General features: G+C 39.4%; 1 protein-coding gene across 1 annotated transcript in view; it reads left to right on the forward strand.

The window, feature by feature from the left end:
- The window catches only part of SLCO3A1 (solute carrier organic anion transporter family member 3A1), a 361,985-nt gene extending 343,714 nt beyond the window's left edge, over positions 1–18,271 (forward strand). Inside the window, exons 8-10 of the mRNA XM_036735784.1 lie at positions 2,450–2,625; positions 9,564–9,628; positions 16,856–18,271. Of these exons, the coding sequence (XP_036591679.1) occupies positions 2,450–2,625; positions 9,564–9,628; positions 16,856–17,235 (621 nt within the window). The 3' untranslated portion in view covers positions 17,236–18,271. The remainder of the gene's footprint in view (positions 1–2,449; positions 2,626–9,563; positions 9,629–16,855) is intronic.
- The last annotated feature ends 7,682 nt before the right edge of the window (positions 18,272–25,953 follow it).

The following is a 25,953-nucleotide window of genomic DNA, read 5'->3' on the forward strand; positions in this document are numbered from 1 at the left end:
TTTCTGAATCATTTTTGGATGGTATTTTGCTCCAGTCATTTGAGCTGTCAAAATAACAGCAGTTTGATTTTTTTTCATTTATCCATAGAAAGTTAATCAAAAGATTCCAAGGGGTAAGGGATTTGTTGTTTTTCTTTTTATTTTACCCTAATTTATCATGGATTCAAACTTCTCTATAACTGTATCACAATTGTTTTGTGTTTGTGAATTAAAGTGTTTCTCAGTTTAACTTAATGACTGAATGTGTGATAAGAGTGCAATTCTCAGGGTGCTCATGTGTATTCTTTCGTTGATTTCTTAACTATTTCATTTGAAACCCGCAACTTTTCAAAAACTGTTAAAAAATGTGCATCTTTTCTCCTGTTCTGTCTCATGACTGAGCTCAGAGCTGTAAGGCATGAATGTGGAACTCAGGACTCTAAATCAAATCTTCCCACAATATTAGGCTTGCTGACATTTTACCTGGGGGTATCTTTAGGAGCACCTAGAGAGTATTAGATTCCCAAGTCCCTTAAAAGGCACACTGGCTTGTTTTCCAGGGACCGTTTTATCTGGGTAAGGGTGAGGCAGAAGGTTGGCAAGTCACATTCAGGAAAAGAATTTTCTTTCTGTGACTCTAATAGTTCAAACTTTCAGAGGGAGAAAAATAAAGGTGAAGACGAAATACTCTTGATGCACAAGTGGAGAAGTATCAGGACCTTACCAAATACAATCTCCCCAAGTTCAATCTTTTTTTAAAAAAAATGATCTGATGTCAGTCTATTGTCTTCTCTATATTTGTTAGAGGTTACCTCTCCTAATTAATAGCTCTGTGGCCATGGGTGAATCAATCGTCTCTCTAAGTCTCAGGCAACTTTCTGAAACTCCAAGTTATAGCAAGGATTCTTAACCTTTTGGTGGGTCATAGACCCCTTTGCTAGTCTGCTATAGTGTCCAGACCCCTCCTCAAAATAATGTTTTTAAATGCATAAGATAAAATACTAGGATTACAAAGATAGCAATTATATTGAAATATAGTTATCAAAATGTTGTTGTTCTTTAAATAAAAACAAGTTCACAGACTCTAGGTTAAAAACTGCTGAGTTGTAGACTACTTTAATGGAAGGAGTTTCAACCCCCTGAGTTCCCACACCATTTAAATCACAAGTCTGTGGTATATTGATGGTGTACCTCTCCCAAGGATACTTGCATCTTAAGCTTTATCTTCAAACGTAAAATGAGAGGCTTCCTTCTGGTGAAGAAATTTTAGGCTTCCTGGAATCTAGTGGAGGCAACATTTGATGGGAAGGGAAGATCTTTATTGGCCCTTGCAATTATAGCATGGGGACAGCTCTATAAACGAGGAGACAGTCCTATATGTAGTTTCTATTGGAAAGGGAGAGGAGGAAGTAAGAGAAAAGTTAGAAAGCAAAACAGTGAAGAGAAAAACACAGGATTTTTAAAGCAGAGGGGGGATATATTTTAACCTCAAGAGAGTTTGGGTGGTCTATAGATGTGACCCGAAAGCCAGGTCTTCCTTAAGATAAGTAATGAATCATTTATGGTTGTTTTCATTTTGCATTCATTAAGTTTGTGTACTACTATTATAATGACTTAATTGGCCTGACATTCTGTATTGCCCCCCTACTCTCCCTCCCACCTTCAGCCATCAGAAATTCCAGGAGGGTAAGTAAAAGCCTCTGTGACTGGAAAACAAAAGCAATTTGACATGAATCCTCCCAGAGAGATCAAATAGAATGCAGTCATTTTTATTTCTTCTGATCATATATTGATAACTCTTCTCTTGTTTGGCCACAGCTTCATTCTTCACACCCATTCCAAGCTATGTGATGGCATCCTTAGCCCTGTTCATTTTCCTGAAATATACCAGGGAACTTTTCCCTTTACCACTAATGTTTCTATGACCTTTCCTTTGATTCTTGGCTTGCAAAAGACAGTAACTTCATTTGTGGCATTATGATCCCTTTTGTTCAGGGCACCAAATTAGTCAATGAACCAGGAACAATGTGCAGGTTACAGATTTACCCCCTTTAGTATGCCCTGGTGTAATTATAACTGCATGGAAGAGAGGACAAATTGGCAAATGATTATCATGTTAATTTGGCAGTGTTTTATCATAATGTAGAAATACAATTTCCTTTTTTATTGTATGGGAAAGATTCTAATTTGGGGGCCATTTGTCTGCATGACAATTTATTGAGGGGCACTTAAACACAGAAAATGAAATGTGTAGGAGGGAAGAAAAAATAAGCTTTCCTCCCTATAAATATCCTTGTGTCTGTGCATGTGTTTTGAAGGCTCTTGGTAAAAGCTAACTAATTTATTTAGGCCTGATTAATGGAACACCACAGAATGTACAATTAGGAGTTGACAGCTGCACCTGATGGATGGCTTTTGATATGGAAAGTCGAAACCCCCAGTTTAAACCGTGGGCATGCTTCCCTTTCAGAATCTCACTGGCTGTGCCTGCCTCACATCCGTCCCCTCTGAAAACGCAACGGTAGTTCCTGGGAAATGCCCCAGCCCTGGTTGCCAAGAGGCCTTCTTTACATTCCTCTGTGTGATGTGTGTCTGCAGCATGATAGGAGCGATGGCTCAGACTCCATCTGTGATCATTCTCATCAGGTAAGAGTTAGGCTGGAGCTTTCATGGCCCTCGATCGAGTGGCCATTCTCACCCCCATTTATTTGGTTTGGGTTGTTTTTTGTTTTCTGTGACTGAACAGCAAACACCACTTTCAGAAACTTTTCTTCAATTTCACTGAAACTTAACAACTGGAAAACTATTAAAATTTTCACGAATTGGGTAAGGTAGGGTCAGTAGCTGTTAACCTACTTCCAACAAACATCACTCTTGTTTAGTAAGACGTTAAATAACATTCCAAATAAAGAGACAATAGTGACCCGAGTCACACTTAGAGTCATTGTAGAGAACTGTTGTGCTGTTCAGTAGTATTCAACTCTTTGTGACCCCATTTGGGGTTATCCTGGCAAAGATACTGGAGTGCTTTGCCGTTTCCTTCTCTAACTCATTTTACAGATGAGGAACTCAGGCAAAGAGGGTAAGTGACTTGCCCAGGGTCACACAAGTAGTAAGTGTCTGAAGCCTCATTGGAACTCAGGAAAATGAGTCTTCAGGCCTAGCACTCTATCCTCTGCACTACCTAGCTTCTTGATAAAATACTGCTCGCTAAAAAAAAGGCATTCTAAGAAAAAACTTAATGGAAGGAAAAAGGCATTCTCAGGAACATCGTGGGTTTGTCAAGATATGTACTCACAGCAGAATACTGTTCTCGAAAAGATGGTCCCAACAAAACTTTGAGTCATCCCAAGTGTCAGGAAGGGGCACTTAGAAGAACTTAAAGGTATTTTCCCAAAGTGATCATAGGGCTGGGTTTGTACCAGTAACGCAGAAATGATGAGATTCAAGCCTGAGCATCCTCACGAGTCCTTCTTTTGCTATACTTGATTCAATTCTAACTAACATTTATTTAGTAACTAGCTAGACTCTTTATCCTTTGGTTAAAATTAAAGCCTGAGCCCAAGTGGGTTAGGATTAGGGTTACATAGGCAGTTAGGGAGAGAGGATAATGGTGTCGTAGTTCTAGAACTGGAAGGTACCTCAAAGGTGATCTTGTACCACTTCATTTTTTCCAGATTAAGACAATGAGACCCAGAGTGGTTAAGTGACCGTCACATAGGTAAGGGACTTAGTACCAGAGACAGAAATTGAACTCAGGTCTTTCACTGCAGACTCTGTGCTTATTTCCACTAGAGCTTCATTGAGTTTTCACTGGAACTTTTAAAGTAGGAGAGGAGGTGGTTAACATACACACACACACACACACACACACACACACACACACATACACACACACACACACACACATACCCTAACCAAAAAGAAAAATCAGCTAAAACTCCAAATACGGGTCTCAAAGGCAGGACATAAATGATATGCTTTTTTCCTATTTAAATAAATTTACATCATAGTCACCTTTCATCATTGTTTCTGTGCTTCAGTATTATGCTCATATTTCTGTTTTAATGCCACGTACCTTGGGCAATGATTTAAGGGAATAATTGTAAGATTTGTTTTTTGCCAGGGGGTGGGGAGGGAAAGCAGGATTTGGGCCAAGAAGGACTACTTCTCTTCACCAAAAGGAAATGAGAAAATGAGGGTGCTAATTAGAACTTTGAGTATAAGAAAAACTCATTTCATGAAACAAGCCTCTCCCATCTATAAGTCAGTATGCCACAATCTCACCCATATACTTTGCACCTCTCTCCAGTCTCTGCTTCCCCCACTCCCCCAAAATAGGAAAAAAATGAAGTTCAGGGCTTTAGGATCAGAAGATTGACTCAGGAATTAAACATAGAGAGCAGTGCCATTTAAATCACTTTACAGGCACAGTTTGACATGTACTTCTTGGACATGGTCTGGAAATACTAGATTCCCTTTAAAAAAAAGCAACAGATGGCCTGAATGACCTAAACTGAGGCTTTTCCAATTCAAATAATTCCATGCTTCACACATGCCTGCTGGAGGTGTTCTCACAATGGGCATATGGATATGGTGGGGGGGGGGGGGGGCGGAGAGAATACTTTATTCAATCAAGCTCCCAAGTTCTATTTCCAATCACAGATGTTCAAGGCAGGCAGAAAGCACACTATGCCATCTGTAGATAGGTAGAGGTATGCCCTATACCCTGTATTGCCCCAGGGTGTCAGACACTCTCATATAACCAATAGCAACATCTCTCAGAAAGGCACTGAGGAAGTTTGAGGAGTAGGCTGGTACTTTCAATGACAATCATTCAAACAAGTCCCTTTATTGGCTTATAACTGAGTCTGCAATGAATCTCCCCCTAGAAGTATCTCTCTCCCAGGAAGTCATCAAATGAGATGCTAGTACCTTTTTCATTTTTCTCTTTTGCATTTAGGGTGTCTAAAAAGAAATGATAATGTAGAATATTGTTGGCAGAGATATAGCTATTTGTGTTAGGGAACACTCACCTTTGTCTCTATTACTACTTCATAGATTGGTTATTTCATTAGTAGAGGGGAATCCCAAATGAGGCATTCCTACCAATGCAGGTCAGCACATGAGATGTGAAGTGACTTACCCAGGGTCATACAGTCATTTTCTGTCAGAGGCCAAATTTGAACCAAAGCTTCAGGGCTTAAAGGCCAGCTCCCAAGTCTTCTGGGGGGTGGTGCCAAGATGGCCCCTGGAAAGCAGGGACTTGCTTGAGCTCCCCCTCATCCCAGGTCCCTCCAAACACCTATAGAAAATGGCTCTGAACAGATTCTAGAGCTGCAGAACCCACAAAATAGCAAAGGGAAGCAGGGCTCCAGCCCAGGACAGCCTGCATGGTTGCTCACACGGAGCTAGGAGCGGAGTGGAGCAGGGCAGAGCCCAGCGTGGGCCACACCAGGACCAACCACACCGGGAGCTGGGTAGAACAGGCATAGCGCCCTGAATCAGTGAGCTGTGGCAGTTACCAGACTTCTTAACTCACAAACACCAAAGACAACAGAGAAAGTTAGTGGGAAAAGCTGCTGGGACAGAGTGAAAAGAGTTCAGAGTTGGCCACCACCCCAGGGCAGCAGAAGTGGTGCAGCTCTGAAGCTGCTTCCAGACCTACAGCTGCAGTTGTCTCTGGTCCCAGGCCTACCCGGTGGGAGGAATTAAGCACCAGATTAGAGCAGGAGTACAAAACCTGCTTTGCCCTGCCTGGATCTGAGCCACAATCCTGGTTGGCAGTTCTTGGGGGAGAAGCAGCATTAGTGTGGCAGAGCTTGCTGTGTAGAAGTAGCTCTGAAAATAGCAGCACAGCCCCGCAAACTTGGGACAAAGTACTCTCTACTCTACAAGGAGTCGTACCCCAGCAAAAAGCTCAAGGGTCAAGTAGTTGGCTGGGAACATGAACAGGCAGGGAAAACATTCTCAGTTTCAGACTCAGACTTTGGAATCTTTTTTTAGTGACAAAAAAGACCAAAACATACAGCCAGAAGAAGTCAACAAAGTCAAAGTGCCTACATCAAAAGCCTCCAAGAAAAAAATGAATTTGTCTCAGGCCATGGAAGAGCTCAAGAAGGATTTGGAAAAGCAAGTAAGAGAAGTAGAGGAAAAATTGGGAAGAGAAGTGAGAGTGATGCAAGAAAACCATGAAAAACAAGTCAAGGACTTGCTAAAGGAGACCCAAAAAATACTGAAGAAAGCAACACCTTAAAAAATAGGCTAACTCATGGCAAAAGAGCTCCAAAAAGTCAATGAGGAGAAGAATGCCTTGAAAGGCAGAATTAGCCAAATGGAAAAGGAGGTCCAAAAGACCACTGAAGAAATTACCACCTTAAAAATTAAATTGGAGCAAGTGGAAGCTAGCGATTTTATGAGAAATCAAGATATTATAAAACAGAACCAAAGGAATGAAAAAGTGGAAGACAATGTGAAATATCTCATTGGAAAAACCACTGACCTGGAAAATGGATCCAGGAGAGATAATTTAAAAATTATTGGACTATCTGAAAGCCATGATCAAAAAAAGAGCCTAGAAATCATCTTTCAAGAAATTATCAAGGAGAACTGCCCTGATATTCTAGAGCCACAGGGCAAAATAGAAATTGAAAGAATACAACAATTGCCTCCTGAAAAGACCCAAAAAGAAAACTCCTAGGAATATTGTCACCAAATTCCAGAGTTTCCAGGGCAAGGAGAAAATACTGCAAGCAACCAGAAAGAAACAATTTGAATATTGTGGAAACATAATCAAGATAGCACAATATCTAGCAGCTTCTACATTAAGGGATTGAAGGATTTAGAATATGATACTCCAGAGGTCAAAGGAGCTAGGATTAAAACCAAGAATCACCTACCCTGCAAAACTGAGTATAATGTTCCAAGGCAAAATATGGATTTTGAATAAAATGAGGACTTTCAAGCTTTCTCAGCGAAAAGAGCAGAGCTGAATAGAAAATTTGACTTTCAAACACAAGAATCAAGAGAAGCATGAAAAGGTAAACAAGAAAGAGAAATCATAAGGGACTTATAAAAGTTGAACTGTTTTGTTTACATTCCTACTTGGAAAGATGATGTGTGTAATTCATGAGACCTCAATATTAGGGTAGCTGAAGGGAATATACATACATATATATATATACATATATATATGTGTATATATATATATATGTATACACACACACACACACACACACACACATATATATATATATATATATATATATATATATATATATATATATATATATATAAAGAGGGGGGGCACAGCGTGAGTTGAATATGAAGGGATGATATCTAAAAAATAAAATCAAATTGAGGGATGAGAGAGGGAGAAAGAGAGAGACAGAATTGAGTAAATTATCTCACATAAAAGTGGCAAGAAAAAGCAGTTCTGTTGGAAGGGAAGAGGGGGCAGATGAGGGGGAATGAGTGAATCTCGCTCTCATTGGATTTGACTTTAGGAGGGAATAACATACACACTCAATTGGGTATCTTACCCCACAGGAAAGAAAGAGGAAGGGGATAAAAAAAGGGGGGACAATAGAAGAGAGGGCAGATAGGGGAAAAAGGTAATCAAAAGAAAACACTTTTGAAAAGGGACAGGGTCAAGGGAGAAAATTGAATAAAGGGTGACAGGAGAGGAAGGAGCAAAATATAGTTAGTCTTTCACACCATAAGTATTGTGGAAGGGTTTTACACAATGATACCTATGTGGCCTATGTTGAATTGCTTGCCTTCTTAGGGAGGGTGGGTGGGGAGGGAAGAGGGAAGAGAATTTGGAACTCAAAGTTTTAAAAGCAGATGTTCAAAAAAAAAGTATTTTTGCATGTGACTGGGAAATAAGATATACAGGCAATGGGGCATAGAAATCTATCTTGCCCTACAAGAAAGTAAAGGAAAAGGGGATGGAGGGGAGTGGGGTGACAGAAGGGAGGGCTGACTGGGGAACAGGGCAATCAAAATATATGCCATCTTGGAGTAGGGGGGAGGTCAGAAATGGGGAGAAAATTTGTAATTCAAAATCTTGTGGAAATCAATGTTGAAAACTAAAATATTAAATAAATAATCATATTGGCTTCTTAAAAAAATGAGTGATAAAGTATCTACTCTAAAGTAAAAAGCTGATGCTATGTTACATTTTGAAAACAGATGTTTGGAATTTTGTTGTAATTTTATTATGTAATTTTGTCGGTTAAAATGATACTAGTATTAAGTAATTAATTAAAACATATATTCACACTTTAAAAAAAAGGCCAGCTCCCTAGCTACTAATTTATATTGTCTTTTGTGGCTACTACATACTACTACAAAGTTAAAATTTTTGACAAATGGTGTTAATGAAAGACCTGCAACTCAGATGCATTCACAACTTTGAAAGTTATAGGGCAGATTACTACCCAGAAATACCAGGATCTAATGGAGCGGCATCAATACAGGACTGTTGAGTCTAAATTACCCGAAGGTCAAATACTGTGTTTTATTTAACCAAATCCTGCAATGAATATTAATAGTTAAACATGTATTTAGAGGTGGAAGGAAATTTTCATTAAAATTTTTTACTGAGTTTTCTAATTTTCACTGGCAAATGATAAAAGATCAGGACAAAGTCTTTTAAAGCCACATTCTACTACTTTTACCTTGATGGTGTCTCATAACAAACATATGGATGAAAAGATTGCTACCAAGGAGACTTTTAAAGGACTAGCAACTATTAAAAGAAAATGTTGAGTCTTTTTAAAGTATTGCTTCAGCCAATCAGTTGAAAGCATGTTATAAATAGACTGACCTTCTGTTCAGCAACTTTTGCAACTTTTTAAAATTTATTTCTGATAAAATGTAATCAAAATCTCCTCTTCGCCATCACCACCACCACCATCATTTATGCAGTTTGTCTCACAAAGGAAGGCAGATGTTGTTATACCCCATTTGAAAAACAAAGAAACTGAGGCCCAAAGAAATAAATGGACTTGCCCAAGGTCACACAGATAGTAAACAGCCAAACTGGGACTAGGGTCCAGGTCTCCTGACTCTAAGAAGAGTTCTTTTTCTAATGTCATTCATTCAACAATATAACTTAAAGAAGACAAATTGTTCATTTACCTGCAAAGACCCTTCTGCTTTAATAGTTCAGTCTTGTTTCCTACAGAGCTTAACAGGAAAGATGTTCCCAAATTGTGTTATTTTTGGTACATGATGCCCCACCAACTAGAAATGCCTCTCTGCCTGAACATATGCAGAATTTCTCTAAATGAAAATTGAGTGGGAAAGAATTTGCATTTCTTAACTTCAAATGACAAGATTAGCTCCTGTTATTAAGGACACCGTTAAATTCCTGAACTTATCATGTAGCTGCAGTCATAGTTATTATTCAGACTCTAGGCAGGGAAAGTTAAAGAAATAATAATAATAATAAATATACTATTAATGATTTTCTGGGGAACTATTGTGATTGACAGCAGTGCACAACTGTGGCATCTGTTAATTTAAAGTGGTATGATCTGAATCTTTTCTTTTTTTTCCCTTCACCTCTTTCTGTTTAGGACAGTCAGCCCTGAACTCAAGTCTTACGCTTTGGGGGTTCTGTTCCTGCTCCTTCGTTTGCTCGGTAGGTATAAACCTCTATTCCCTTATTAATGAACTGAATATTTATTCTCAAACAAGTCAGTTTTCACAAAGTTTGTTGTTCATTTGCTTTTCTCTGTGAAGTTTAATTCCTATTTACCAGTGTTCTCCCACAACATAGACTTTGTGTCTGGAGACCAGACTCAGAGAATGAACACATTTGGCTCCCTCCCTGACTACCCCAAAGTTCTCATTCAGCTGGTGGAGAGAAGATTCCCAGGTTAATAAACCCCATCTTCTCTGCTGTCCTTCCACCTTGTGCAGAGGGGGAAAAGAAAGCAACCCTGCAACTTTGCACATCCATTAATAAAATGTGAGGAGCTTGTGAAATGATTTGTTTATGGGTCTTCCAGGGAAGAGACAGTCCCTCTTATATTGCAGCACAAATGGAAACTTTTCATCCTTTTTAATTTCCCAAATCAGCATTCTCTACTTTTGGTTCTTCACCAAAGACTTCTGGCTGGCTAAATGCTTTATATAAGGCTCTCAGTTCCACTGTTGACTGTCTCAGAGAACCATAGGCTTTTCAAAGCTAGAAAGGACATTAGTGATCATCTGGTCCAACTCTTTAATTTTTTTTCAGCTGAAAAAAAACTGAAACCTAGGGAAGTTAAATCATTTACACAGTTGGAGCTACACACAATTACACAGCTTCTTAGTATCAGTGCTAATACCAGAAACTAAGTCTCCTGACTCCTCCTCCAGTGTTCTTTCCACCACATCCCAGCTGCCTTATTTAAACTCCTTTGTCAAATGTCAGGATTGAGCCAAATCCAGAGACGCTATGACCTTTCATGCTTGAATAAGAGGCAAACAGTTTGCTTTGGTGGATTTTCTCTTTTTCTTTTAAATGGAAGATTAGTGGAAAGGTACATATAGAGCTAAGGACAGTTTTTAGAGAGAGCCTGAATAAACATTTTTCTGAGACTTCATTGCATCTCTCCCTTTTGCCTCCATGGGTGTGTGGAGAGAAGGGAGAGCCAAAATCATAGAAAAGTTTATGAAAAAGTTCTCAATACTAGGAAGTGCAACCCACATCTGAAGGAAAACTTTGGAGCAAATCCAAACTATATTCTAGTCACATGATCTTACACATCCTTACAGAAAATCACTAGTGCACCCAATTTCTCTTAAGCCAACTGCTTGGGGCCCCCCATTTCCTTGGAGCTATTTGGACTACATGACCTCTAATTTCCTTTCCCTCTGTAATATTTTATGACTTTATGGCTTTATATGGGAACTACTCTGGTGTATGGAATTGTTTTAGGATTCAGGCCATCTCTACAGGTGGTGTAAAATACTTAATCCTTTATTATGCTGTATGATTTTTACATCAAATAATGAGACTATACTTAAAGGATTTCTGAGAAATTAGCTCAAATTGCAGGAAACATAGACTAGGAACAGTTAAATTTTCAAGAAAATATAAATTGTTATCATTATTATAACCTAGGGCCTTCACTGTATATGTATCTGCTTGAGAATTACCCACGCATCTGTATCATCTATCTAATTTGCCTGTGAAACCTTTACTTTTGGCCTAATCATATTTGTTCCTGGAACAGGATATATTAAACCTTGATAATGTTGTTAGAGCACCAAGAAGATGGAGAACTGCAGATAGAAGGACAGTCAATTCAGAATAATTTTTACTCTCTTCAAAGCAGAATTTCTGTTTCTACGCTAAAATTAAATCCATCCCATTTCCACGCCTTTGCATGTCTCCCACCATACCTCCCCACTTAGAATCCCTGCTTTCCTTCATAGATCAGCTTAAGTACCAGTTTCTACTGGAACCTTTTCCTGACCCTTTTCTCTCACAGTTTATCATTCCTCCCCCTCCAAATGATTTGTATTTGTCCTTCATAATCGAGGGGGGAAGGCAAGGCCATTGGGGTTAAGTGACTTGCCCAAGGTCACACAGCTAGTGTCTGAGGCCGGATTTGAGCTCAGGTCCTCCTGACTCCAGGGGCCGGTCCTCTATTCACTACATCACCTAGCTGCCCCTCCTTTTATGTACTTGTGGATGTAACAATTGCCTTGCCTGGTGGAATGTAAACTCTTTGAGCACAGAATCTGTTTCATTTTTGTCTGTAACCCCAGCACCTAACACAGGGCCCGGCAAATAGTAGCCCCTTAGTAAAAGTTTGTTGACTGACTGGGCGATTGATCTTTCAGCTTCTGAGGTCTAATATATGTTGACAGTTCCCTGATTAGCTGAATTGAAGTTAAGGTGCAATCAACAAGACTATCTCAGGAAGGGGTCCTCAGGCCCCTGATTTAATGCTGATGTATCCAGTTTGCATTTACCTAGGCTCTTCTACCCAAACTCGGTTTCCACCCACAGCTGTTTTGTGGCCCTAAAGGGTAAATCCCCACAGGGCAAAAAAGGATAAATTGAGGGACATATCATTTCTTAAAACGTTACTTCACTGTGCCATAGTGGGAAGTGCATTTGAGCGAGTAGACAAAAGAGCTGGACTCATTTCTCAACTAAACCACCTGTTAATCATGTGGCATCACGCACATAATCACTTAATCTTCTCTGAGCCTTCATTTTCTCATCTGTAAAATGAAGGAAGTAATACTGGCTCTGTCTACCTCCGAGTACTGTTGTAAGGATCAGATGAGATAATGTGCTCTGAAAACCATAAAACATTGTACACATGTAAGGCATGAGCTTATTTCATCAGCAAGAATCATTGCTCTCTGCCTGGGAGCAAAAAGACACTCGGTCATGATTACTTTGGTCAAAGCTACTCTGGGGAAATATTATGTTTGAATCAGGCCTCTTGATTCTCTGTTTCTGATGACTCTATACCCATGTCATCTGGGAATGAGTTTTTTGGTGGTGTTTTTTTAATGCCATCCTTTTCCATTATAATTAGCCCTAGAAGCATAGTGTGTTCAAGGCAGAAAATTATCTAATATAATTATTCATTTAACAGATGAAGAAACTGAGAGGCCCAGAGAGGTGAAATTACTTTACCAAGGTTGCACAGCTACTTAGGAACAGATCTGGGACTCCCTCACTGCTGATGAACCTATATTAGCAATAAATTTCAACTAACTAATTACCCCTCTCTTGCAAAGTTCCGTTGTGGATTTGTGAGATGTGCCTGGTAAGATTTAAGAATATAGACTGTAACGGTGAAATAGAAAAAACAAATCCTAACTGGGTTATGTGAGAGTTAAACCTACAACTTTGTTAACACCAAATCTTACCTGGCTACAACCAGGGATGACTGCAGAGAGATTGTAGCTTGGCAATTAAAAATCGAGACAATTTTCATACGGCACATATGATGTATAGTAAAAGCCAGGTGTCATGTTAGATGCTCAATAAATCCTTCTTGAAATGAAAAAAAATTTCTTCGTTGTACATCAAAAGATGCTGATACACCTCAAAGTTCAGTATCTTCCTTGATGCTGGGAGAATAGGAATCCTCACTAATTACTTAAGAGTATGCATTCAGGTGTCCCCAATCTGTAGCATGTGCTGGTTACATCAGTAGTCCTGACAGCATGAATGCAGAATCCTGTAAGCTTGGCAGGTGAACAGGAGAGGAATGGGTGTCTTTTCAAATGTAAATGTCAATGTAATTTTCAGACTCCATATCTATTCTGTAAATGATTTTGAATTTATTTTTCTTACAAAAGCCTTTCAGTTCAGCTGAAAGTTTAGGCTTAAGAACGTAAATAGGCACAGCCCTTTCAACCAGTGGAGTGCATTAAATAGCCAAGGTGGGAAACCTGGTGTAGTCTAAGTTAATGGATTTTCAGGAAAACAGAGACAATTTCCTTAAACAGGGCTGCAATTTCTGCAGTGAAATACATATAGCAGCAATTTGGACTCTGCTGTAATAAGAGGCAAGATTTAATCCTTTTAATATTCACTGTAATAACATGGAACTGGAGTGTACCCTCATAGCGTTCCCCCCAATGTATTCTTCTCCAGTAAGAGAGCCACTGTGATAGAATGATATTTAATGCCTACTTGTTACGGGAGCCTCACGGCAGATGCTTAGGGGGGGAATCTCAAGTGACCCCACAGGAGTTATAGGGAAGGCAGCAGAAGGAAAGAAAAGAGCAGTTATAATAAGCTCTAGTCGAGTGATTCTGTTCCTACTACCCAAAGCTCTCAAAGGACATGTTATATGCCTATTGTTCTCCCTTGCTCTTCTCCCAAGGTAACAGAGGGCATGGCCAGGGCACAGAAGATAGGAGCAGAAACAGAAATGGCAGCTCATCCAGTTTGCCTGTCTTCTATCACCTAGCTTCTCCTCAACCTTAGGGCCCCCCTAGCATCACCACTGCCACCTCCCATCAATTCGAACATAATTCAACAGATATTTATTAAACTGCTACTAAATGGAAGGCATTGTGTTGGCTACTGAGGATACAAAAATAAAAATAAATGGTCCCAGGTCTCAAAGAGCTTCCATTCTTCAAGCAGCCTGCAACCAGGGCACAAGCAAAAATACAAAATAAATACAAAAAAAGACAAAATAAATAAATATGAATAAATAAATGCAAAATAAATATAAATAAAAATACAAATATGAAAAAATACAAAAATAAATAACTAAAGGTAAATTAAAGAGGGAGAAAAATGCTTACAGCTAAGAGGATCAGGAAAGGCCATACGCGAGAGGCGGTGCCAGAGCTGTGCTTTGAAGGAAGCCATGAATTCCATGAGGAAGGAGTATATTCTAGATTTGGAAGACCATTGTGCAAAGTGGTAGATGGAGTGTCATGTGTGAGGAAGAGCTAGCAAGCCAGTTTAACTGGAATGGAAACCATGAACTAAAAAGTATGTGAAAGCTAGATTTTTCTAATGGCATTTAAAATGCCAGACTGAGACATTTCTCATTTATTCTAGAGGCAATAGAGGGGACAGTAAAGATGTTTCAGTAGCAGACTGACATAGTCAGATCTGTGTTTTAGGAATATCAAGTTGGAAACTGTGGAGGATGGATTGGACAGGGAAAAGACGGGGACCCCATTTAAGGAGCAATTGTGGTAATTAGGAGAAAAAGCAATTAAGATCTGAATTAGGGCAGTGGCCATTTGAATGGAGAGAAGGAAACACACCAGAGATATTTTGGAACTGGGGTCAACAAGACTTGGCAACTGATTAAATATAGGAATTGAGGGAAAAGGAAGTCAAAGATGTCTATGAGACTGTGAAACTGGCTGACTATATTCAACCGAATATAGGATGGGTTAAAAGAGGAAGGGGGGAAGTGAGATGTTGTAGATATTTAGAGTTTGAGATTTGATGAGCTGTCCAGAAAGAGCTACCCAACATCTGGAAGTTGGTAATGTGGAACTGGAATTCAGAAGAGATGTATAGGAATGGATTAAGGATGGATATATAGATTTTGGAGTGCATAGAGATAATCATTGAACTCAGGATTGCTGATGATATCACCAAAGAACCAAAGTATAGCAAAGGATGAGAAGAGACCCCAAGAACTGAGTCTTCTCAGATTTCTACACTTAGTAAGCAGGAGGAGAATGAGCCCATGATTGGCACAACATGAAAAGCAATAGAATAGTCATAAAAGCAAAAAGAATGCCAAAAGAAAGTAGTGCCAATGAAACCAAGGAGAGGAAGAGCACCCAGATTAGGAGAAGGAAAGGTAAAATGATCAAAAGTGTCTAAAGCTGAAGGTCAGTCCAGTAGAAAGACTATAACACTCATTGGATTTATAAGTTAAACGATACAATTACATTGAGTGATCTGGTTGGAAGACAGGCTGTATCTGGTTGAAGAGTGAGTAAAAGGTGAGAAAGTGGATGCAAAGAGTACAGGTGACCCTTTCTAGGAATTCAGCTGTGAAAGGGAGAATAAGAAGGGCATGGAATGTCCTGGAAGGGATGGCAGTGGCAAGTGAAGGTAAGCTCCTTGACACTAGGTATTGTTTGATTGTTTTTATTTGTATCCAAACTAGCATTGTGTCTGGGACACTGTATGTGTTTAATAAATACTTGTTAATTATTGAGGGGGAGGGGGCGAGAACTAATTGGTCAATCAGTGATTGATTGACTCTTTCCTATGTGGAGAGGGAAGGAGTGGGTGGATAAAGAAAGGTTAAAAATGAGAGAGGGAATGATTAAGGAGATAAGAGAGGATAGGATTGAAAGCACCAATGGAAGGGTTAGCCTTAGCAAGGAGAAGGCCCATCTCTTTGAGAGAGATTGGATCAAAGAAGGAAAGAATGACGGATCTGCAGGGCCTGGATTCAATGCAGGATTCTTGATGTTGATGTATTAAAATATAATTCTGTTTACTGGACTTTTTTTTCAGGGATAAATTTATAAAGCTAGGGAAACCTATACTTTCAACATCCTCTCCAAACAAACTTCTTGGCAGTTGATCAGTGTGATACAATAGTAACTGAGCTCTACCTCCCCACTGCCCAATGCTCATAAGCAATGGACTGATCACAGGGTGGACAACAAGAGGAAAATCACAGGGCCTAAATAGGTCCCTGGTTGGATTTAACTCCTTCTGGCTCTCCAGAGGTATAGACTTAGTTCACAGTAGCACCTGCCCTATGCACCATCCCTCATTTAAATCAGTTCTGGATTTCTATTTCTTTGCCTAGATTAGAAGACACTGGAGAATCACTGTGTATGTGGTAAATAGTTGTCATGGTCCTCCTCTGAGCTGGGTACATTTCACTGGCCATCAAAGTAGTTGTTATCCTGGAAGGTGGTAGAAAGTCTTAAGACTGTTAGGAAAGGAGAAGATGCCACGAATTTAAGATTTTTATGTCTGAAAATAACCCAGACTTGCAGCAGCAAAGGCGAAGCAGGTTAGGCAGGATTTCAAACTTGTACATTTATTAAATCACATTGTTTCAGAGGTTTAATGAGGCTTTCCAATAGAACTACTTTTTCAGGGTCCTAGATTGTGGTAACAAGCCCCTGAAAAGAGAGTGCTAAGGCAGAGTACTGACAGCTTCTTGACTACAGGACACTTGGGAGTTCTGCTGACCTAATTAAAATTGGTAAGAAAGCACCTTTCCTGCCCCACCTTGAGCCCCTAGATTTAATGCTGACTGATGAAAAAAAAGAAAACTGTTCCCTTCATTAACCCAAGTAGGTGGATCGGGTCTGCCCTCCGAAAGCTCAGTGGAAAAGTGGCAATGAAGAGCCAACCAACCGAGCCAAGTACTAAGTGTCTTTTTCCCTCTTCCAGGCTTCATCCCTCCTCCCTTGATCTTCGGGGCAGGCATTGACTCCACCTGCCTGTTCTGGAGCACATTCTGTGGCGAGCAGGGTGCCTGTGCCCTCTATGACAACGTGGTGTACAGATACCTGTACGTCAGCATCGCGATTGCCCTCAAATCATTCGCATTCATCCTTTACACCACAACGTGGCAGTGCCTGAGGAAAAACTATAAACGATACATCAAAAACCACGAGGGTGGGCTCAGCACGAGTGAGTTCTTTGCCTCTACTCTGACCCTAGACAATCTAGGGAGGGACCCTGTGGCCCCAAACCAGTCACATAGGACAAAATTTATCTATAACCTGGAAGATCACGAGTGGTGTGAAAACATGGAATCTGTTTTATAGTGACTAAGGAAGAACAAACTATATTAGTAATCAAAGGGTCCTTTTTCTTAAAAAAAATTAAAATAAAGTTTTAAAAAATGGAAACATACACACACAACAACAACAACAACCACTTTTGTCCTTTTCTCAAAATCATAGCCAGACAGGATTCAGAATAATGAGATATATGGGATCATGCACTTGACATTCTTCGGGAGCAAGGCAGGAAATGCCACCAGGGCCTTGGTGGCAACCCTTTGAAGGTTCAAATGTGGTCTCTAGAAATGCCATCAGCTCCAAGCAACAGGGAATGATGGTGACCAGTTCAGCAAATGGACATTTTTGGACATAAAAACCTATCATCTTATTTAAAAAATGTTGACAACATTTCCAGAATAAGCACTAGTGACACTCTATGCCACCTCCTCCTTCAATATGGGGCAGGGAGGGAGCAAGAGAAGAGGGGGGTGGGAGATCTGCTCCCCTCTAACCTTTGCAATATGGGTCACTGTGTAGACAACTCACCCAGTCTGCATGTTGTTCCAGGCCCCAGAGTTCTCTCAGCGATGTTATTGGGTGATCCGTGCTGGAGTCAATAAGTGACACCCCTCACCAGCCGTATTTCCATGTTCAAAAGTTAAAAAACTGAGAGAGTGAGGGGAGAGTGGTGTGTGTATGTCGGGGGATGTAAGGCTTATGCTTCCCCCATCTACACATCCAGAAGGTGAGAAGTATCCACCTTCTCCCAAGCCTCACAGACCTCAGGATGTGCTGGGCCTTATCCGTGGCTATGACTGGCTGCTGCGCTCAGAGCCATGGAGACCCAAATTTAGTACAAGTCATTTGCTTACATTTGCCAAACATTTTGCCATTTTTAAATGAGTATGGATTTCAAACAGTTGTATGTATAATCTCTAATACTATTTTTAACTATTTCCAAAAGCTATGTTAACCTTTCAGTCACTAACAGAATTCTATAAGAGGACTTTATTATATGCTGGTCGCTTCACTTTTTTTTTCTTTTTAATGCACCAAAAATATAATGTGATTCAAGGGATGCAATTAATCTATTGTAATTTTTATCCTTTTATCTTCATCCTGATACATTACAAAGCCAGTAAGAAAATACATGTTACCAAAAAAAAAAAATCTTCAGAGAGAATGGATGCAGTCTCTCTTTAAAAAGAACCATAATTGGGACAACAGGGGAGAAGGTAATGAAATGCAAACTTGCCTTTTCTCTTTAATCTCCATGCTCACTGTCATGAAGAAGCCCCCTTTATATTCACAGCTACATTTTAAAAGTATTATTTGCAATCTGTAGAAGCTCACTTAGGTGGTGTTCGTGGGTATCTGTATACACATGTGTATGTAACATTTTTTAATGAAAGGAAATGGGAAATGAAAACTATATCTTGGGCTATTATTCATGAGCACAAGCTGTCGAACAGCCAGGGGTGCTCCAGTTTAATGAATCTTCCCACAAAATACTGAAAGCTATCCCCTTTGCAATGGATTAGAATGTCAACAATGCGTTCAAGGTCAGTCTCTGATTTAAGAGGGCTTTGTCCAGGTATTTTGAAAGTGACTGGACTTCAAACAGCTAAAGAGGGAACTTCTCATTGTTTGGAATAAGAATCCCCTGAAAAACCTCTCACTGGCAGAGGACTAAGCTTTTGTGGGCAAGTCTGTGGGAGAGAGACACCGGGCATGTACATGTGCGCGAGTACACACACACACACACCCACACCCACACACACACACTTCCACAGCAAGTGGGCCTATTAATCTGCTCTCCATAGTTGTTTGATGACCTGGTTTCAAATGTGGTGTTCCTATGAACTTAGCCCAGAGCTATCCCCAAAGGATAGTTTTACCTCACTCATGCATTCATAGTTCACACTTGGGGTTAAACAGCGAGGAAAAGAAAATCCTAAAGGAAAAGGACACTGTGCCAAATACTCAACAACCACAGTAAATGAGGAGATTTGATTCCGAGTACAGAACCATAGAAAATTATCGAGCAAAGAGGAGCAAAAGAGAAAGAGGAGTGTGTAGATAGTATTGTGGTCGGTTGCCTGGGAGATTATGCTTTTTGAAAAACAGTTCTTGAATCTATTTAATTTTGGCATAGTTTCATCATTTAAAATATACATACGCACCCATCAATTACCTAATTGATAGGGGTGATAATTCTACAGCCCATCTAAAATTACTTATGGTTGTTAGTTCTGATATTTTTCTATACAAGGCAGTGTTTTGTTTCATTTTATCTTTTCATTTGGAAAATATGTTGTTGGTAAATCATTTACTGACCTGTTCATTGTTCCATACTTGGGCAGAATTATCAAGGCCCAGTCTTTCTAGGTGTCATTTATTTCTTTTTCAAGAGCTGTATCCGTTTGGATTCTTTCTAATCATTGTCGAATATATGAGAATATCAGCGCTGGAATAGTAGTAGACAAACAGAAAGCAACTCAAGGACCACGCTATATCAGGCATTGAACGGACAATTGAAAGCTCCATCTTACAAAGAAGGCTCCAGAAATGTCATCTTTTGAAAATTAAATTCTGATGCTTAGGGAAGGGAAAAGCCAGCCCTTTCCTGGCTTTCTTTTTGTACTCAGGGGAAGCACTGCCACATTTCATGGCCATAGCCAACTCTTTGTTTGTAAGTGATGTTAATGTTTGAGTGTGAGAGAGGATGCTTCCAGTCTGATTTCCAATGGGCTTTACGGCCATTACAATGGAAGGGAAAAACATGGAGACAGAAATCCTCCTAGAAATGGAGAATTCTCACAGTTTTTTGTCTTCTTTTCTTAGAAACCCACCTTCTATTTGGCAGGTTAAGTCACTTAACTATAAAATGTCTGGGAGTAGATAATTCACCATTTCCCTGTAGGAATTTTGATAGGCTTTTAATGCTACCTAAAGAACAAGAGCTTTTAACCATTGTCCTAATGTACTATCATCCAGAAAGGTATGCCCTTTTAGAAATCATTGATAAAATATTGGGACAAAATCATATCTTCAAATTCTTTTTTCCCTAGAGAAAGGAGAATTCCTTCAACTTTAGTTCCCCAGAATCAGTGAGAACCCAAAGCCTTATCACTTTCTTCATGATTTCAAAAAAGTAGGGTGGTATTGCATGCTGAGGATCATGCCACTCTAAAGGGCTTGAAGAAAACTCAGAAAAGAGTTAATGAAAAAGCAAAACACACCTTACCTAAACCATTCTCTAACCCCCTCCCCTAAGGAGTTTGTTAATAGGGCTTAATAGACAAAATAATAAGTGGAAGTCAAAGCTATCTAAGATCAAAAGTTTATTTATATATATGTATATATATAATACATATACATATATGTATATATAACACAATACGTGTACATATGTCTATATATGTATATGTGTATGTGTATATTATATATATATGTGTATATATATATATCTTTATAAACTTTAAAGCACTGTATAGACTAAGAGGTTTTTACTGGATATTAAGGCCCCATGATATTCTGTCTTCCAACCACCCTGCTTCTCTCCTTCCTTTTCTTCCTCCTCCTCCTGCTCTTCCTCTTTCTTTTCCTGAGACTTTCATACTGACACATCATTTTGCAAATGTTTCTTTCTTGAGTCTTAGGTCAGTTATACTGAACAAGTCTAATAATCATGGGCCTCAATCCACAATGGACCTATACCCACACCCCCATATACATAATGACAATTGTATACTACCAGCAACAGATTATTGCACAGTTTGTCTAGGAGATAAATTCTGCTGTATTTGGTAATTAATATTTCTCATAACTGAGTATGCTGGATAGCTATCGAATACATCAGAGTTAGGGGAACCCTTAAAAGGAAAGACTCTTTGCTGAAATACCTCATAGAGTTCCTGTGAAGACCTTTTGTAGGGAGGATGACATTGCTCCTTTTAATGCAGGCTTTCCAGACAAATCTCCATGCTTCCTTTTGCTGTTTTCATCAGATTACAGTTTCCTTTATTTCACCATTGCAGGCATAGTATACCATATTCAATCCAGAAGCAAACCATTGCTTTGTGAATGGAGTCCTCAGAGAATACCTCAGGAATATTAAGCAATAATGGCTGCCTTGTGAAATAAACCACAGTTGCTTTTCCATAGTTAAACTAGAGACAATGGGCACCATAGGTCAGGTTCTGTCTTTTCTTCCAGAAAACCAAGTCTTACTGTCCTTTAGCTCAGCAGAATGAGTGACAACTTAACAATGAAGGAAAATGCCCTCTGCCTTGTTCTAACTCTGGTTTCATCCTGTCTTCAGTTGACTCAGAAATCCACTCGTTGGAAAAGAATACAGGGGCTGAAGAGCATTGCCTCAGAGATATCCCCATTGTCCACTTGGTCTTTGTTTCCTTTCACAGGTCACTTTTCTAAACCTGAGGCTGTTCACCTTATGTTAGAAGACATTCAAACACTCAGAAAGTGTCAAGTGTTGAGGAGAGGTAGCTTTTATATTTAGCTTAGTCAAGAGAATTAATTTCATAACATAGACTAAGAACTCTTAGGATAGGCCTCAGCATAAGAGAAGAGATTCCAGAGATGATATTCACCATAATAAAGCCGAAGACAAAGATTAGACTGAACTCCTTAAGGACAGGGACTGGGGTTTGGGGCAGGAGGTTGTTCTTGTTTTATTCTTGTCTTGTCTTGTTTTGTTTTCGCCTTTCTTTGCATTCCCGGCACTTGGCATAGTATCTGGCACAGAGTAGGTACTTAGTAAAAGCTTGTTGATTTGACTTGTTATGAGAGCAAGGGATCCCCAAGGGGAGGAAATTCTAATGTGGCATGTAGCATTCTTCAAGTGTCCTCATTTCATTTCCTTCTTTTGTGCTATCCTTCATCTCCAAGAATACTCCAAAATGTCCTACTAATGAGCCAGCTCAGTAACACAGGATCATAGATTTAGAACAAGGTTCTTAACCTTTTATGTGCCATAAACCCCTTTGACAATCTGGCGAACCCTATGGTCCCCCTTCAGAGTAATGTTCTTAAATGCATGAAATAAAATACATGAAGCTACAAAGGAAACCAAAACATATATGTGTATATATATATATATATATATATATATATATATATATATATATATATACACACACACACATATGTATGTATACACACACATATATGTATGTATACACACACATATACATACATACATGTGGGCAACTAGGTGGCACAGTGGATACAACACTGGACTTGGAATCAGGAAGACTCATCTTCCTCAGTTCAAATCTGTCCTCAGATTTACTAGCTGTGTGACCCTGGGCAAGTCACTTAAAGCTATTTGCCACAGTTTCCTCACCTGTAAAATGAACTGGAGAAGGATATGGCAAACCACTCCAGTATCTTTGTCAATAACCTCCCCCCCAAAAAATGGGCTCATGGAAAGGTGGATATGACTTAAATGACTGAACAACAACAAAATACATATATGTATGTGTGTGTATATACATCTGTATGTATACACACACATATATTCCCATCCAAGTTCATGGACCCCCTGAAATCGACCAATATTCCCACTTGGGGGCTTAAAACCCATGATTTAGAGCTAGAAAGGCCATTGAAAGTCCAACACCCTCATTTTATCCATGCTGAAAGAGGTTAAATGAATTACTTATGATTACATAGTTAGCGAGTGTCTGAAGCAGAATTTGAACTCAGATCTTAGCTCTAAGCCTAGTACTCTATCTATGGTGCCACTTATGCACCACCTAGCTGCCTTTGATCTCACTGAATCAATTGGTGCCCCATTTTGAATAATCAAAAAGTCTCCAAAGTGAAGCTTATTCCTCAAAAGGAAGCATCAACTCAAATGAATCTCCATTGGTGGAATGTGTTGAACAACATTTTAATTCATTTTGCCCACTTCAGCCATTATTTTCTTTAAGAACCATGCTGCTCACTTCCACCAATATGTCAGGGGAAACAAATGGAGAGTCAGTCTTGTTTGGTGCCACCCAGTCACAGACCATAGCCGACTTATTCTTCTTATAAAATGGCTCTTCACCCTGGCCTAGAGGGCTGAGGTACTACTTGAAGATCAAGTGTGGGTGAACCCAGTGAATAGTGCAAACCTTTATGGAAGAATCCACAAGTGTAGAGGGTGTTCAAACAGAACTCTTGATAATGTTGATGTTTAAAAATAGAATTAACATCCTCTTCATCCCAACTAAGCATGTTGTTATAAATTCTGTAGAATTTTGTGACATGATTAATATGCTTCAAGGAGTGCAATTTAGTTTGTAGTTTACTCACATCCACCTAAGAGTTATGTTATAATGGGGGTCCTAGTGTAGTTTTGGTTAAATCATTTTTTTCACCAAGAAGAGATTCCAAGGGGAAGCCAAGAATGTTAACTTCTCTTCCCTGAACCAAAACAAAAAAATTAGTGCAAGAGTATGATCACTATACAATCCCATTCCTTTCTTCTTGGGTGATGAAAAATCTTTTGTGAAGAGAAGGACAAAGGAGGATAAGAAACCTGTTAACCTTGAATAATGTAGAAGTACATAAGGATAGACATAGCTGAGACCCATTTAAGGCTAAACAAAGTTTATGTGTGACCAAAAACATTTGGCCTCTGAAAACACTGATGAATAAAGCCTCTTCTCTTCCCCTTCCACCAATCATTCTCACTAGAAATCTGTACGGTGTCCAACATGGAATGAGTCTGCATTACTTGACATGAATTGGATGCATCCACAACCACAACCGCTACCATAGCTGGGACTATTTTTGTTGGCTACCTCAAAAGAAAGTCCCTTGACCAAAAGCATCATGGGCAACAACATGACACAAGATGATCCTTTACAGAGCACAAATGAGATATATCATCAGGGAGAGTCCTGGGAAGTTGAATATCTTCACTCTCTGTGAGTTCCCTGATCTTAGCCTTCTAAGCCATTGGGGTAGCAGCAAAAGTGTTCATCTCAGGGAAACGGAATTAAAAGTCAAAAAAAACTGTTGATGTACGCTCACCAATTTTGAAAGTACCTTGGTCATTGACAAACATATCTGGTATTTACATATCAAAGTGCTTTCCATGAATTCAATCCTCACAGCAAATCTGTGAGGTAAATGTCACCGCTATTATTCCCATACACATGAAGAAACCCCAGATCAGGGAAATTAAGTGATTTGTCCGTAGGGACACAACTAGGAAGCAATAGAGATAGGATTCGAGTCTCTCCTGACTCCAGGTCCAGCATTCTTTCCACTAGACCTTCCTGTCCATGTGTACTTGCATGTGGTACCAGAATGGTTTATGAGTCATGTTAAGAAACCATCAGATTCTTTGCCCTTGATTATTTTTCAGGGCTTGATGCTATCACCTTTCCCCAGTATGAATGAGTATTGATAACAGAGGGAGTCTGGCTTTGACCTGAAGGTTTTAAAGGTGGAGATTAGATATGCAATTGGTATATGACTGATCTCTTCTTTCAGACTTGAAGTGTTAAAACAAAATTCCCAATATGATGAAAAGTCCTAGTTTCATAATGATTCTAAGGTCAACAAAATGTTGATAGGTTATTATAGTAGTTTTGTTATAGTGGCTTGTTTGTTGATAAGTTATTATGGTACTTTGTTAATTATTATAGTAATTTGCCCAATTTGGCAAGAGGTTAAAAAAAATAACTATCTTGTCTTTTGCTAGGAGCAAATGTAGTACAGTTTAGAATATTTGACTATAGTACAGTTCTAGCTTATTGGAGTCTATACGCACACACGCGCGCACACACACACACACACACACACACACATATACTCACAAGTATCATAGTCTAATTTATACTCAATAATGTGTTGATAAATTTTTTACAATTATCTCTCAAAAAATGTAGCCCCTACTTTTAAGTTTAATCTGCATTATTAGCATTTTCACCGTCATTTCCTTAAGTCTAGATGATCAACAAAACAATAATACAAGCCCTAACTAATACCTTTTGCCAGTTTCCAAGATGGTAATGCTCACACTAAAAATTTAACAACTGGCTCCTCTGAGCCAATACAGGGGATTCCAACACAACTCTGACTATACTTCATTATTCCAAATATCCATGATTTCATCAGTGTGAGTTTTTCTACCATTTTTGCAGATTGCTACCTCTCCATACCTGAGTTGATGGTCTCTATGAGTCATCATGGGTGAAAAAAATCACAACAAGCCAACCATCCCACCAGCCCACCAAGAGTGTGCCTTTCTAAAACTTAGCTAGGCTGGTTCTCAGATGACAGACAAATACTTCATTCCTAGTCCCCATTCACAGTCATAGGGATACAGATATAGAGGTGCAAGGGATCTAGCAAGGGAAACTATCTATTTGACCACTACCAGCACCCCACCATTTTGTAGATGAGAAGACTGAGGCTCAGAGTGATCAAATGACTTAGCAAAAGTCATCCAGGGAGTGACTCCAAATTCAGCATTTTCCTCCTCTACCATGTTCTTTCTAGCTTAATAAACCCTTCCAGAGCTTGTACTCTATTAGCATGACCTTTGCTTTGAGAGTCCAGGATCACCTCTGTGCCTCAGTGAAGCATGATGGAATTTGAGTGAAGGAAATTCATACTTACCTGACAAAATAAAAAGAGATCTGCATGGAGGTAAATTTGTCATAATCAATTCACTTTTATTTTTATTCCTAGCGCCATAAGATGTATTGGAATTGTGCCACGTGGAACACCTCCAGT

This window comes from Trichosurus vulpecula, chromosome 8, assembly GCF_011100635.1.
Source record: "Trichosurus vulpecula isolate mTriVul1 chromosome 8, mTriVul1.pri, whole genome shotgun sequence".
Taxonomy (NCBI): domain Eukaryota; kingdom Metazoa; phylum Chordata; class Mammalia; order Diprotodontia; family Phalangeridae; genus Trichosurus; species Trichosurus vulpecula.